We start from the raw sequence: 14,600 nt of genomic DNA, 5'->3' as shown, positions 1-14,600 counted from the left end.
ATGCAAGCCAAATCTGGCAGCTTCCTGCTACTTCCTAAGTCACAACACTACCTGCACAGTGGCTCTTGGTTTCTTTTTAAATTTTGCAGTATATCAAAGCTTCTAAAACACTGATAAAAATCATAGTTAAAATTCTACTATTTACTAGATCTGACTTTAACCACTTTGCTCAGGACAGAAATGGAAGCTTTGCATTTACATCTGAATGTGCAATAAAGCAGAAAGCCTGAGTTCCCCTGGTACTCCTAATACATAAACTTGTGACTGCCAATCTTTTCTGACTCCTAGCAAGAGCAATTAGCAGAAAAGCCTTCAGAGGAATAATGAGCTGTTATTTTAACACATGAGACAGCACACCTAACATGTAAAATACACTGCAGAGCACATTTCACAAATGTAAGTAAACCAGGGATTCAACAATTATGTGACACAACACAAAGGAGGTTCAGTTTGAACAAAGCCTGTAAAGATTCCCTGCAGGAAGCAGGAAACTCACATTTTAGATTATCTTCTGTCCTCCTTCTTTAACTGTCAACACATTAAAAACATGCAGTTTAACAGCCATGCTGAAGACTTTTAATTACAGTACTGTTGCACCCAACAATCTATGGACAGTTTGAGGTAAATTAGGTGCATATTTGCACCCCACCATATTGCAAAACAAGAGTTCAAAGAGAAAGCAGTGACTTGGCCACCTCATGGCATGTCTTGACATGCCACTGCACATAAAACCAGTAGTGCCAAGTAATCCACACTGGGGAGGACATCCAGACTGGGTAGGACACACTGTTGGTGACAATACCAATGACAAACTGCTTTCCTTACACCTGGGGTGCACCACAACAGAAACGTGCATGCAGTGCTTAGAGGAGAAATCAAGACAGACCTTGCCATCAGCCTCAGCAGAAGCAGCAGTAACAGTCTCCTGGGAAGCAGGTGCCAATGCACCTGGAGCTTTAGTAGACTAAGGAAGGTAAAAAATGCAGGGAAAGGGGAAAAAAAAATTCAACTGAAGACCACCAAATTTACCTAGCAAATTGTAAACACTTTTACCTACTAGCATCTTTCAAAATGCAGAAAAGAAATATTTTGAATTTGCAAGAAAAACAGAAATAGAAGCAGAAAAAAAAAAGAACAAAAAAAGAAGAAAGAGAAAAAAAAAAAAAAGAAAAATAAAAGCATCTCCAAGACGGTTATTTTGGATTATCTGACCTTCAATTTCATTTAAGCTCCTACACTGATGATTTAACTATGAAATCAACAAAATGAAGGATCAAAGAGCACTGAAAGCAATCTCTAGACAGCTACCTTAAATTTCCAGTTCATCCATCAGTTGCCTTAGACTGATTAAAGGCAACAGTATTAGATCTGCTCTGGGACTTTGTCTCACTTTTTAAGGTAATGAACTCAGTGAACAGATTTCTATCAGCTGTAGAAACTCCTGTTACAACCTCACGAGGATTCTAAACTATGGTCTCTGTCTTTGAATTCTTAATAATTCACATAGTATTAAATAACTGTCTAAAATTCCAGCTTGTTGTCAGACTGTTCTTTTCTACAGCCAGACTGTTTTCCATGACATTTGGTTGGTTCTTCCACTCCTGTCACTGCACTAATCCCAAAACCTGATAAAGTTAAGCAAGCTCCAGAGACAGAATACATGAACAACTGAAAATGTCAACTCCAACAACTGCTCCCAAAGAAAGTAAGACTGCAATAAACCGCAGTTTTAAGAGTGACTTAACAAAAACCAACCACAGGTCACTATGTTGGCACTGGACATTTTAAATCACTTGTTTATCTTTTGAAATCAGTGTGTCTCAGCTACAAATTTAAGCATGAAAGTTCTGAGTCAATCTTCAACATCTGCAGGTATTTTACTCCTTACCTGAGATGACAAAATTCAAGTAATAAGTGTATTATTACATTTATAGACAAGTCTTCTGAAATACCAGATTTAAAACCTCCCAAATATTGCATCTTTAAGAAAATTATAGAAGAAAAAATAAAAGAAAATTATATTCCACTTCTATCTTATGAAATTGAAAAGAAAAAACTCAATACCTAGAAGCTCCCAAGACTGTTACCAGAGCAGCATATGAAAATTTCCAATACTTAGATTGGATCTAGGAGAATGCATTCACCTTTATGTAAAAAATAAAGTCAAACATTTACCTACCTTGTCTCGTGGCACAGCAGAAGGCAGCTCCCGGGTTAACCTGTTCCGCCTTTGCTCCTTTAAAAACAATCCAGCAAGACCTCAGTTATGCATTACTCTGGATCAACACACAGGCAAGAGCCACATTTTACAGATTACTTCCATTTCAGACACAAATATGAGTAATTTCATCTCATCCAGGGCCATGCTAATACTGTGGTCTATGAAACCCTTGATTATTTGGATGCTTTGATTACCTGGTCAAAACTAAATTCTCAATATAAGAAGTTTTGCTAAGTTTTTTTGCACCACACTCCCTAATCAAAGCCTGAGCCTTTAAAAAACAATATCAAAGCTCCACAATTTGGCTCATCACAGATACCCTATAGCCCTCATTAAGCTGTAAATCCTCCAAGTCATCTAAAGGATTTGATTCTGTGGCCAGCACATGATAAGCCCAAAATGAAGGAGGCAGCAGAATTTGCTTCATAGCAAAATAGAATTTGAAGCAATTAGGACAAAGAAATGTCTGAATTTACTTGAAATTAACAATTGATTGTCCACTAAATAAGGCTTGGGATTACATGGTTTGCTTCTTCAAAAATGTCAATGTCCTGTTTAGGAAAACATTGGGAAAGAACTACTTTAATAACACAGGATGATACAATTTTGTATGTTCAGCTTCACAAAGTCCTAATTTCTGTACTCACAGCAGTTTCCATACACATTGTTTTTGAACTAGATTAAAGAGCAGTCTACCAAGTTAAATTCAAATGCATACCTACAAAATATATGTATAGAAGGAAGAAATTTTATAGATTATAGAAGAAATTGTATAGAGTAGAAATTTTAATGTAAGCATTTAAAAAAGAAACATTGCAAGAGCACATAGTGACAAGACAAGGGGGAATGCCTCAAACTGAAAGAGAATAGGTTTAAATTACATATTCCACTGGAAAAAAATTTTTTACTCTGAGGGTGGTGAGGCACTGGCACAGGTTGCCCAGAGAAGTTGTGGCTGTTCCATCCTTGGAATTGTCCAAGGCCAGATTGGAAGGAGCTCTGAGCAACCTGGTCTAGAGGAATGTGTCCCTGCATATGGCAGGAGGGTTGGAATGAGATTACCTTCCAAGCCAAGCCATTCCATGATTCTGTGATGAATGAAAATGATGTGTTGGATAAACACAAGCGTATTAATGAGCTCTTATTAATGAGATTGGAAGAACCAATCTGGTGTTTTTGCAATCTAACAGAGCAAATTGGTTGTTGAACTGCTTCCACAGGATGATGGCAGCAACAAGTATTATCAGATTTGGACTTGAAAAACACAAGGTTACTGACAGGAGACTGAGGGAGAGAATGTCTCAGGGAGGCTGAAGTGTGGTAACACAGAGAATCAAGAACAAAACCAAAAGCAAGCAGAAATTACAACCTGAACAGAGGAAACAATACTTGTATTATATTTTCACAAATGAGAGGAACATTATTGATACATCATATCAAAAGACAAAATGCAGTTACTTCAACATGAATACCATTTCACAATTACATATTTAAATTTCGCCTTAAAAAATTTCATTTCATAGGCAATACTCAATTAGATGCCCATCTTATTTTCCAGACTGAAAAACAGACAGAATCCTTTCAGTAAAGTATCAACCTGTGATCCTAAATGTAATATGCAATAGCAATTAACAAATCCACAGATCACTACAGTATACACCATATTCATAAGTCATCACACTTCTCATGCCTCAAAATGCAGAAATGTGCTTCAAGGAAAGAAGCACATTTTATTGTTATTTTATGAATTTCACCTTCACTTAAAGAGGCAAGAAACTTTTTAAGAGAACATACTTTCTTACCTCTATGTTGTTATTCATTAACCCACAGGCATCAGCAAAGTCTGGATGTTTGGTATTGATATAAGCTAACTCAATGGCCACCAGATTATGAACCTGCAATGCAAAATATTCCCAGATCAAAAATTCAGGCAGTAAACCGAATGCCAGTGCAGAGCAATGACCTACAATGCTGGCAAGCACAGCATTTTACTGTTACTGTGTTATTTTTTGTCTTTTGCTCACTTTGTTGGCTGTTTGGTAAAAGGAAAAATCACTAAGCCTTGTGTTCATGTTCATTGCCATACTCTGAAGATAAAAAAGGGGCAATAGGCATGGTTTTACTAATTGTTTATCTTGATTTGCCCATAGCAAAAGACCACTCAGCCACAAACCACCTACAATATGTGAACCAGGGGGAGATGGTTCACTGTGAGGGACAGTGAGTATAAAAAGCAATTTTTGCTTTTTACATCAAATGCAGAGTCAAATACTGAAACACTCTTTACTGCCCAACAGGCAGTCCAAATCAGATTTTAATATTAAAATATTTATTTAAAGGTACAAGTTGAACTTTTAGTTTTCACTAGCTAAAGGGCATTATAAGACTCTGAAACACAGAATATGGATTACAATTTAATTTTTATCACTGCATCCCAAACTCTACAATAAACTCAGCTTCTGTTACAAGGGAGGGAAATAACCTATATGAGGAAGACTAGTTGATGCTAAATTGAAATTTTGTAGAATTCTTCTTGGGAAATTGAAACATAGGGGACTACATGCTTAACCCTAACCCCATACCTTTGTTTTATATGTATCTATAATATAGAAGAGTTAATACATATTAAATGTGTACACATCAAAATGTGTACATATTAAATAACTATCAATTTAACAAATAAGTTAAGATTCCTTTAATAACTTGGGTTCCTGTGCAAACAGAAACATCAAGACTTCAGAAAACATGCACTTCTACCAGCAAAATTACAGTAGATGGAAACTTACCATTTCATTTGTGACAGGAAGTCTCCTACGCAAAAGACAGGTTACTACTTCAACTATGGCATCGTGCAATTTAGGAAACCTCAGTAATTCCTATAAACAAACCAAATTTTACTGGTGAGACTTCCACAAGTTTTTAAGCAAGTAATCACACACCCACACACACGCCATGATTACAATCCCAGCTGTAGAGCATGCATTTTTACCTGTGTACTGTAATTACTACAGTGCTGGATAATCCTCTGCATTTCCTCATGAACCAGCTCCACACAGCGCAAGCTCGGCTCTTCCAAACGTTTGATTTGCCTTTTTACCAGCAACTCAAAGGAAACCTCAGGAACAAACAAGGCAGGACGGGGACCCTGGTTCAAAAGGAGGGGAAAAGCTGCTAAATTGTGTATAAAACATGATGCATTTCTAAGAAGTAGTATTTAATGAGGCCCAGAATAAATCAGGTCACAGTGACACTTAGAACAAATCTCAAGTATATGTAAAAATAAAAGCTGTAAATTCCTATCTTTAGGACAAAATGTATTAACCTTCTACCTACTCATGTCACTTTATGTTTACAAATCTGAACAATGCTTTTTCACATTTGAGGATCCGCATTTTGATGCAATCTATTATAAAGGCAAAGACATTTTCTTTCTAATTTCAGAGAGAGAAATTGACATTATTTACTGGACAGTCTTGGGCATCTAATGCCATACCAATAAGATAAGTGGATTTCAGTGTTTGGAGTAATTTCATTTATGACCACACAGACCAATGCTTAGCTACACATATAACATTTTTTACCTGAAACATGACATATTTCCTGTTACTAAATCCTGTTTTTACATTTTACATTTACAGGAGGATAAGAACATACACACAGATCATTGCAATGGAGTACCTCATGCTCCAAGACCATGCAGAAACCTGCCTGTCTGTCCACACACAACAGACACAGTACAAAAGCAGACTGACATGTCTGATATCCAAAGTCAAGCTTGAAGGAGTGAACATTTTATTATACACTGCAAAATTTAAAAGTGGCCTTACTCTGTCAATTCTCAGCAACACCAATTCCCATGTTAGCAAGAAACCAAATCTGTCAGGAAAACACTGAACCATCTCAAAGTTGTGCTTCTCATATAGAATTAAACCTTAGCTTCCTATCTAGCATAGGCCACAACACTCAGAAATACAGAAGAACACTCACAGTGGCATTTCTAATGGCAGTCAGAATGTCAATTGTGTTAAGGCCACCCAGAGGGTCAACAGATTCTAAAGTTCTTCCAAAAGTCTCATGAAAAATATAACAGATTCTGGCTCCACCACATCTGAAAGAAGAAAAGAACAACTGAAGTAGCAAATAAGAAGAAGGAAGCTCTCACTGAAAACCTTTTTTACAGTTGCTTGTATTCAAACTTTTTTGAGTATGTTATGGTCCAGTGTAGTAATACTGCCAGTGAGAGCCAGTAAGAATCACCGAGTCAAGCAAACCGCTCAGTCAATATTCCAGGAAAACATTTGTACTTACAGCTCTGAAGTCTCTATGTATTTTGCTGTTCCTTCAATAGTATTACAATATTCTGTGGCAAATTTGGTGATCAGCTGCAATAAAGTAGCACTTTTGTCTTCGACAGGTTCCCCATAGCTGTTCAGTAGAGATTGGTACTGGGCAGCTAAAACATTAATTCTGGTTTTCAGTTCTGGCAAGCAATCCCTGATATGATGCATCAGCAATCTGAAAATAGAAAACAGTCCCTTATTAGAAGGGAGGAAAAGTTTCAGCCTTATCATCTCCATCAAAACACAGAAGAGACACAAAATAACCACCAAAGCAAAACATTTACTTGGGAAAATTACAGTAAATTCAGAAACCGAGAGAACCAGAGTTTGCAACCAGAGTTTTCTTTAATGCATTACTGTACAGCACCAAAAGAGACACTAAGGGTAAAAAGAAAGGTGTGCACATATGTGTAACCCATAAGTTTATGTCTTCAAGGAATACCTGTTCAGTGTTCTAGCAAGATACTTGGTTCCATTTCGATTGGCAAGGGAAGGATATTTCTTTTGGAGAAACCCATACTCATCACGAATGGAATCAGCCACACTCTTCTTATTGTTAATATCCAACTGACTCCTGAAGGTAAAAGGCAGAGTTACACACTAGTTACTGGATGTAAAGTAAAAGTAATTTACACTTCTGCTTTTCTGGACAGAACATTTAACAACTGGGTTTTGCTTTACACACATATCTCACCTTCCTTAGACTTTAAAGGTTTTTATTTGTTTCTCCACACAGCATAGCCAACAAATCTGTATTGGTAGCAGCTATATACAGACTAAACAATGCTCTTACCAAAACTACATGAGATCTGACCTAAGTAAGGTAAAAAAATACAGCAGAGCTACAGTCATATGCATTTAATATACACAGGACCTGTGCTGGATCAGAGCTAATGTGAACAGCTGACCAGAAGCACCTCTCAAGCTGAAGGACAACAGCAGAAGTGGTGACACCACAGTTCTTCTAAAGTGTCTCTACTCCTGTCTGCATTAGCAGTTGGTTGAGTGGAAGAACAAAGGCTTTGCGAAGTGAGCACAAGTTTCTCACTTGCTTATTCAGAAGTTTATTTCAATATCATCACCTTATTTTTAAAACTATATTCATGGCTAAAAAAGCAGAAGCATTATTTCATATTAACAGAGTTTTAAAAATAGCACCAATGTGCCCACACAGACCTATTCACTACTCCAATGATGCCAAGTTTGACTGGAATCACTCTTCCCATGAGCACATCCATAGCATCAGTGCCAGCATCCATGAGATCCAGCTTTGTGATAACAGCAAGGGTTCTTCGACCTACCAAAAGGAAAACACTCACAGGGATGTTCTGATTTCATCAGAGTAACTAAAACTCATAATTCAGCAAATGGAGAATTAGTGACCTAAATTCATTCAATAGGGAAATACTGCCCATCTAAACCAGTAGGTTAACACACACAGGATTTGTCTGGCACCTCAATATTTCCTGAGCTCCTGGTCTGAAAAAAAAAAATGTGCCAAGAACCTTTTCTTTAAAATGTAACACACTTTTTGAGTCTAAAAAATTAAACCAGCTTCTCAGTAAAATCAGGAAGTTCTTGGGTCTTGAAACCTTCACGTGAGTATAGTTACTTTAGTACTGTAGGTTCTTACTATATAGCATTACTCCTGCAGAACCTGCAACATGATCTGCCACTCCAGACCTTTAAGTTTCAGAATTTTGGGAAGTGATCCAAAAGACAGTGTCAATCATTTTTACAGGAGTAAAATAAAAGGGATATCTTGAACCAGGACAGTTTAACTGAGCTGACTGCCAGAAGAGGTTTTCCCTCAAGGTTATGTGGCAGACAAGTCAAAGCAGACTTGAAGTTTGAAAACAATGAAGAAATGCTACATTTTATGGAAAGAAAAGTTTGAGGGTACCAACACTAAAACCAACACTAAATTTTAGCCTAATTTTCTGTGTGTTTATTTTCCAAGTGTATTAATCCATGTTCTTTCAAATCACACAATGCCATTTGTTAGTCAATGGTACTGACCAGCACTCTGCAAAAGCAAGAAGCGGGCAGCCAGTAGCTTCAGATCTGTTTCAAAGTCCTTAGGTAAATATAAAATTATAATCTTCTTATTCCATTAAATCAGTGAGTTCTCAGTGACATAAATACAGGGCACAGAATTCATCTTATCCTTACTAAAAGTCACTAAACTAACAGCTAGACAGTCAATTACTTAGCTGGGGGTGGCATATTTTCTCTACCAAAGGAAACAATGTTGGACAACAAAGCGTGAAGCTGCCCTAAAAGACCACTGTGAACTAGTAAAACTCTGAAAACCCCCAGCATTCTTAACATTATTTTGCTGCTGTGGAAATAGAAGTGACTCTATGACTATTAGAATAGTTACTTGGCCTGCTGGCAAGCCAGAAATCTATCAGTTATTGACTCATCCCAGCATTCTCTTGAGCTGCAGAGACTGCAGCAAGAAGTCTTTAAGCAAATATTAAACTTATATTTTCTAGGAAATGTGGTGACATTTACTTTTCTTACTATATTTTGCTCGAACAACCTCAGTTTTATTTTAGGATTGAGTTTCAAAAAGCAGTTGAATTACAGCATCCAGCTAGCCTTGGTGCTTACCATCTGGATCCACCTCCCGAGCTATTTTCAGGGCTTCAGAAGTGGCCATGTCTGTGTTGGCAGCTGTGACTGCCAGGATAATGGAATTGGGGTTGCTGATGAACTGCAGGATGAGCTCTCTTATTTGAAGTTCAATGTCTTTAGGCTGATCACCAACAGGCACCTAGAGAAAAAAACAAGATGGAACTGTTAAAATTTGTCTTTATGCCTGCATGAGTTTTGGGGTCCAAGAACCACGTGCACAACTGGCAGAGTGGGGTGGGGATGTGTGCATGGGCAGGGAAGGCAGCCATCTTTGTCATCTTCATGCCTCAGAAAATTATTCCATATATAACCTGAACAAAAAGGATCTGAACATTTCTCTCTAGGATATCCTCACTTTATACAGCCTCTTACACAAAATACACAGAGCCACTCATGGAGAAGCAAGGTGGAAGAGACCTTCCAAGTTGTCATATATTCATCCATCTGCAGGTACAGCTCTGAGACCTGCAGTGCTACCTCCTCTATGGAAAGGAACATGCAGCCCACACACCTACCATCACTTATATGTAGAAAGAGGAAAAACATAAGCAAATCTATCTCTGACATCAGCAAAGTGCAGCAGAAACCCAAAACTTACCCCAGAAGACAGTGACATGTCACATTTACATAACACTACTTAACCCCAGGAAAGCAGTTTAACTAGCAATGCAGAACAATGGCAAAGAGTGAACAGGCACACCTTGTTCAAAAATACACACTGAGTCAGAAGAGGAGCATGCTGCACCTTACCTTTGTCATTCCAGGTAAGTCCACAAGAGTCAGATTTACAACATTAGCTGAAAAAATCTTCAGATGAATGGGTTCAGGGCTGATCCCCTAGAAATACATTAATAAGAAGTAATAATTACTGGCCTGGATTATTTAAATTCATCACATGAAAATCCAAAGGCTGTAGTTTCATACCACAAAGACTTTCTTTCACCACATACCTTAAAACACACAGCAAGGAAAAAAGGCCAACCAGCTGTCAGCCAATTCTTTTGTCTCTGTCAGCTGCCAGTTTTATAATTACATAAAGGCAGGTATGTAGAAAAACTAAAGCAAGTTTAACTGAAAGTTTATTTTTTACACTTTTATTACAGAATCTTGAAGTAAAGCAACAATTCTCTGTCTTTCAGTTGAAGTAATTGTTCTCATGAACACAGTGAAAAAAATCTCAAGATAGCAAGAAGTATTCCCATGTTCTTCTTAGAACAGTTTAGTGCTTTTCACCCCTAGGTGTTGAAACAAAGGCTGTAGTTTCATACTACAAAGGCTGTAGTTTCATTACATACCTTAAAACACACAGCAAGGAAAAAAGGCCAACCATCTGTCAGCTGCCAGTTTTATAATTACATAAAGGCAGGTATGTAGAAAAACTAAAGCAAGTTTAACTGAAAGTTCATTTTTTGCACTTTTATTACAGAATCTTGAAGTAAAGCAACAATTCTCTGTCTTTCAGCTGAAGTAATTGTTCTCATGAACACAGTGAAAAAAATCTCAAGATAGCAAGAAGTATTCCCATGTTCTTCATTAGAACAGTTTAGTGCTTTTCACTCCTGGGTGTTGAAACTCTTTAAGAAAGGTTTAAGCAGCAAGAAAATCAATAGCAAGACAACAGATGGACAGGACAGGATTTACCTTATTGTTTCCTGAAATCCTTTCTGTTTCATTTTCTATTTCCTGACGAATTTCATCAAAATCTGTATAGATCTGAAGGGAGAAAAACAGTTTAAAAATCAAAGACAGCATTCACTTACTTAACTGCAAAACAATGGTCTCCAAGGGATGGTGAAAAACTCCCCAAGTATACAGAATATTTTAAAAATATGTGAGAATTACTTGTAGTCCTTAAATTGATGTAAACAGGAATGATCAGTGCTAAATTTACAGAAATTGGTATTTAATCTGTCAACTAATTCTGTGAGATGTCAGTTACTAGCACTTATGACCAATGTCAGCCACAAGTTGTTAATTTGTGTCCACCTACAGAGAATTTCAAATACTTAATTCCATTCTGTGTCTGGTTGTAATCCTTTGAAGTTAATAAGCAACATGTAGCCTAAACCCCTTCTCATCCTGAAGAGGACAAAGGGCAGTTTCATATTCAAATTTTTCCACTCTTGTAAAAACTCTTCTCCTGCCACCAGCCTAAAAAGGTTAGCACAGAGCTATCCTTCCACTGATTCCCTCAATAAACTTCACTTCAATTTCTAGCATTGCCTAGAATGTGAGAAAATCGCTTTAAAATAATAAACACTTGTATCATTTATCTGCCAACAAAAATATGACTGTCTTCAAGCAAGAATTAAGCTTTGGCTCTTCCTGAGGTGCTGGGTCATCTCAGTTTGTTTTCCTTCACCCTGATGCACATGAGGCTCTTTTTTCTTTCTCACAGCTTTCTAACAAACCTCTGAAGTAGCCAATTCTTCAATGGACTGAAATGACTTCTGCTTACACCTTGTCCTTGTCCTGTGACATCCATTCTGATTTTGGCAATGCACAAAATAGAATAAACAACAAAATAACCCAAAAAGGACTATGAGAACTCAGCAGAATCAACGACTCACATAACAGATATTTTAACATTTTATGTTTTCATAAGTTTTCTACTCATAAAAAGCAACACAAAATCCTCAATATTCTGCCATATAGTACAGCAGGTATAGTACTACCAATAAACATCATCTTTTCAGGAAAGTCAAGGGAAGAAATAACAGAATTAAGTATATATCTGTTAAAATATTTATGACACTGCTACTTCATCAAGAGAGTAAACATACCTTGTTTTTGGTATGAAGAAATTTACCCCATTCTGCAGCATCTACCTCTGAAAACAAAAAATGGATACATGAGAAAAAAGTAGATTTTTCACTAACATTTTTTCCAAGGCCTGGTCATTGAAAACTATGAGATTTTTTTTTTTCAAGCAGCAAAATAAAAATTAGTTAGCTTTCTACAATTAGGTGTTAAATAGCTCAGCATAAATAGATTTATGATTCTGTCTACTGAAGCATTGCACCTCACTACTATGTCTAATTTGTCTCACACAAGGTCCACCTTCCTACCTATGACTGAGCTAATCACCTATCCTGCAATCTTTCAGAAATGGTCTTGTTCACTAAATATCAGCTTGTAACAGAAAACAAAAGAATTATTAGCAATAGCTTAAAAACCTGGGAAAGAAAAGGCTAGCATTTAGCATCTTTTATTCTAAACCATGCAAGTGAGATCAAATTACAGCTGAAAGAAAAAGTTAGAAAAACCTGTAGAACTAAAAGCAAGCAAACGGAAAATATATAAGAATTCTGCATAACAAAGAAGCCTTAGGAGAACATGTCTCTTCCCAAATCTGTCAGGCACCAAACATCTTCACTCTTGTCAGTCACCACTGAGGTCCAGAATTACTTGGGGACTATGCAAGAGCAGTCCCAGAAACAGCAAAGGAGGTTTTGTTCAAATCCTGCTTTGTAGCACAGGCAGCAATTTGAGTCACACTGCAAGATATTCACATTTTTACTATTAGGTTTCCAAGTATTAGAGGCAAGTTCCATTTCCAATTCTTGGAGTTATGTCCTCTGAGCTTCCTGACACAGCAATCTGCTCTACAAGAACTCTGGCCCTTTGGCAAACACATGGTTTACCTACAATCAAGTAATCTTTCCAAACATTTTTTTTCACTTAAGTTGAAATTTAAGAAAGTTGATCAAAGTTTTTTTTTAAGGATTTGGGAATTAAAAGTGCAGGAAGTTCTATGAAGCAGCAACAGCACAGAAGAAAAGCAAAAATTATCTCATTCTAATGCAACAAGGTCAGAAAACTGAAAATCAATCAGATCACAAGACAGCAAAATAATCACCAGAGTAGCTGAAGTGTAAAAGGAAAAGTGTGATCAATCAACAATCAATCATGTGGCATGAAATGTATGTGATTAGTGTATATAAGCATGCACTTCAGGTGTAGGGCGAAAAAGCAAGTGGATAAAGGCAACCTTTAGCAAGGTGTCTTGAATTTTTCCATGTAGCAGGGTCTGCAGTTAAAGAGAAACAGCATTGAAAGGTGTTTAACATTTTTATTCATATTTAATATAGCATTTTATTCAGTTTCAGTTACCAGATTCAATTACAAAGAGCACAAATGCATGCAGACAGATGTGCATGCTATTCTAGTATTGATGAGAGTGTGTAACATATTAGCAATATGCACAGAAATAAGACCTTAAACACACAGAAATGATGCCTATAAATCAGATATTCTATACAACAAAGCTGACTTAATGATGATTATTATTGCCATACACTTAATTCTAACAGCCCAATGTATTTTCTTATCTGAGCACAGAAAACAGCACCACTGGGCTCCACAGAGCTGAACTTCTCTGGCAAATTATGTTTCACATAATTTACTCACAGGAAGAACCAGAAAGAGTAAAGAAACATTTATAATGTCACTGGAAGTAGTGTTACTGTATAGGAAGGAAATCTGATGCTGTGCATCAATATTTTTAAGACTCAATTAAAGAATAACATCAGTTCTGAGACAGATTTAAGAAGAGACAACATATACATTATCCTTCTCAACTTCTAATTTTTCAAAGTAGTTATGGAAACATCATTACAAAAAAATCCAACTTCTTACTGAGGGGCTGATGAATTTAAAACTCTATTTTCCTGTGCTGTCTGCACAACACCCTGAAAGTACAAGCAGCACAACAAAATGGTAAAGATATTTTTGGTTTGGTTTGGGACAAAATTCAGATAGTACAACAATAATCAACTCATCTGTTTGAAAAGATTATCTGGAGAGTTGATGTTTTGCTCAGTCAAAGGTGTGTGTATCATCAACAGAAACATGATTTTTATGGACTGGATCTGTTAAGGAAAATTTTTTAAAACCAAACTTTGATCCCTACTGTTCTGCAGAAGAACAAGAAGGCACAAAGGCTATGGAGAAAACATCATCAGGAAAAAGCTTTTGTTTGTGTTGGTTGGTAAACAGGCAAAATGACATACCAACCTCCAAAGTAAGTGCAAAATTAAAGGATTTCTACATTCCAGGTTATTTAACAGGTTTTATTTACTGTTCAGAGGAAATAAAGTAAAATGCACATAGAGGAAGAAACTACAACATGTTCAGTATTGTATTGCTCATCTCCTCTTGAAAATTAAATCTAAGGGAGTAAAGAGAGGCCTTAAACCAGGAAGAAAAATATACAGCAAGATACCCTGCATTTTAACTTGCTAACACCTATGGAAAAGTTTCCCAATAGATCCAATTTAATGGAAAGGAGCTTTTAGGAAAGGAGGAAGGATTTGCATTTCTCTAAAGGTAACAATGCTCAAGGCAAGGAGAAAGTGCTTTAGCTAGCCTACATTTAGCAACCCACTTTTCTGGTTTCA

At 36.8% G+C, this 14,600-nt stretch overlaps 1 protein-coding gene across 4 annotated transcripts in view; it reads right to left on the bottom strand.

The window, feature by feature from the left end:
- DNM1L (dynamin 1 like) overlaps positions 1-14,600 on the bottom strand; it is a 36,409-nt gene that overhangs the window by 6,868 nt on the left and 14,941 nt on the right. The window contains exons 3-16 of one of the 4 annotated variants that reach the window (XM_063154080.1): positions 13,193-13,231; positions 11,985-12,031; positions 10,843-10,914; positions 9,952-10,038; positions 9,178-9,340; positions 7,738-7,858; positions 7,004-7,135; positions 6,530-6,736; positions 6,209-6,329; positions 5,211-5,366; positions 5,008-5,097; positions 4,024-4,116; positions 2,180-2,236; positions 887-964 (exon numbers count right to left, since the gene is read on the bottom strand). In XM_063154080.1, the coding sequence (XP_063010150.1) occupies positions 887-964; positions 2,180-2,236; positions 4,024-4,116; positions 5,008-5,097; positions 5,211-5,366; positions 6,209-6,329; positions 6,530-6,736; positions 7,004-7,135; positions 7,738-7,858; positions 9,178-9,340; positions 9,952-10,038; positions 10,843-10,914; positions 11,985-12,031; positions 13,193-13,231 (1,463 nt within the window). The remainder of the gene's footprint in view (positions 1-886; positions 965-2,179; positions 2,237-4,023; positions 4,117-5,007; positions 5,098-5,210; positions 5,367-6,208; positions 6,330-6,529; positions 6,737-7,003; positions 7,136-7,737; positions 7,859-9,177; positions 9,341-9,951; positions 10,039-10,842; positions 10,915-11,984; positions 12,032-13,192; positions 13,232-14,600) is intronic. The other 3 variants (XM_063154082.1, XM_063154081.1, XM_063154083.1) reach the window with 3 other exon arrangements.

This window comes from Melospiza melodia, chromosome 4, assembly GCF_035770615.1.
Source record: "Melospiza melodia melodia isolate bMelMel2 chromosome 4, bMelMel2.pri, whole genome shotgun sequence".
In the NCBI taxonomy this organism is placed as follows: Eukaryota; Metazoa; Chordata; class Aves; order Passeriformes; family Passerellidae; genus Melospiza; species Melospiza melodia.
The sequence above is the reverse complement of the archived record's forward strand: the minus strand, read 5'-3'. Positions and strand labels throughout refer to the sequence as shown.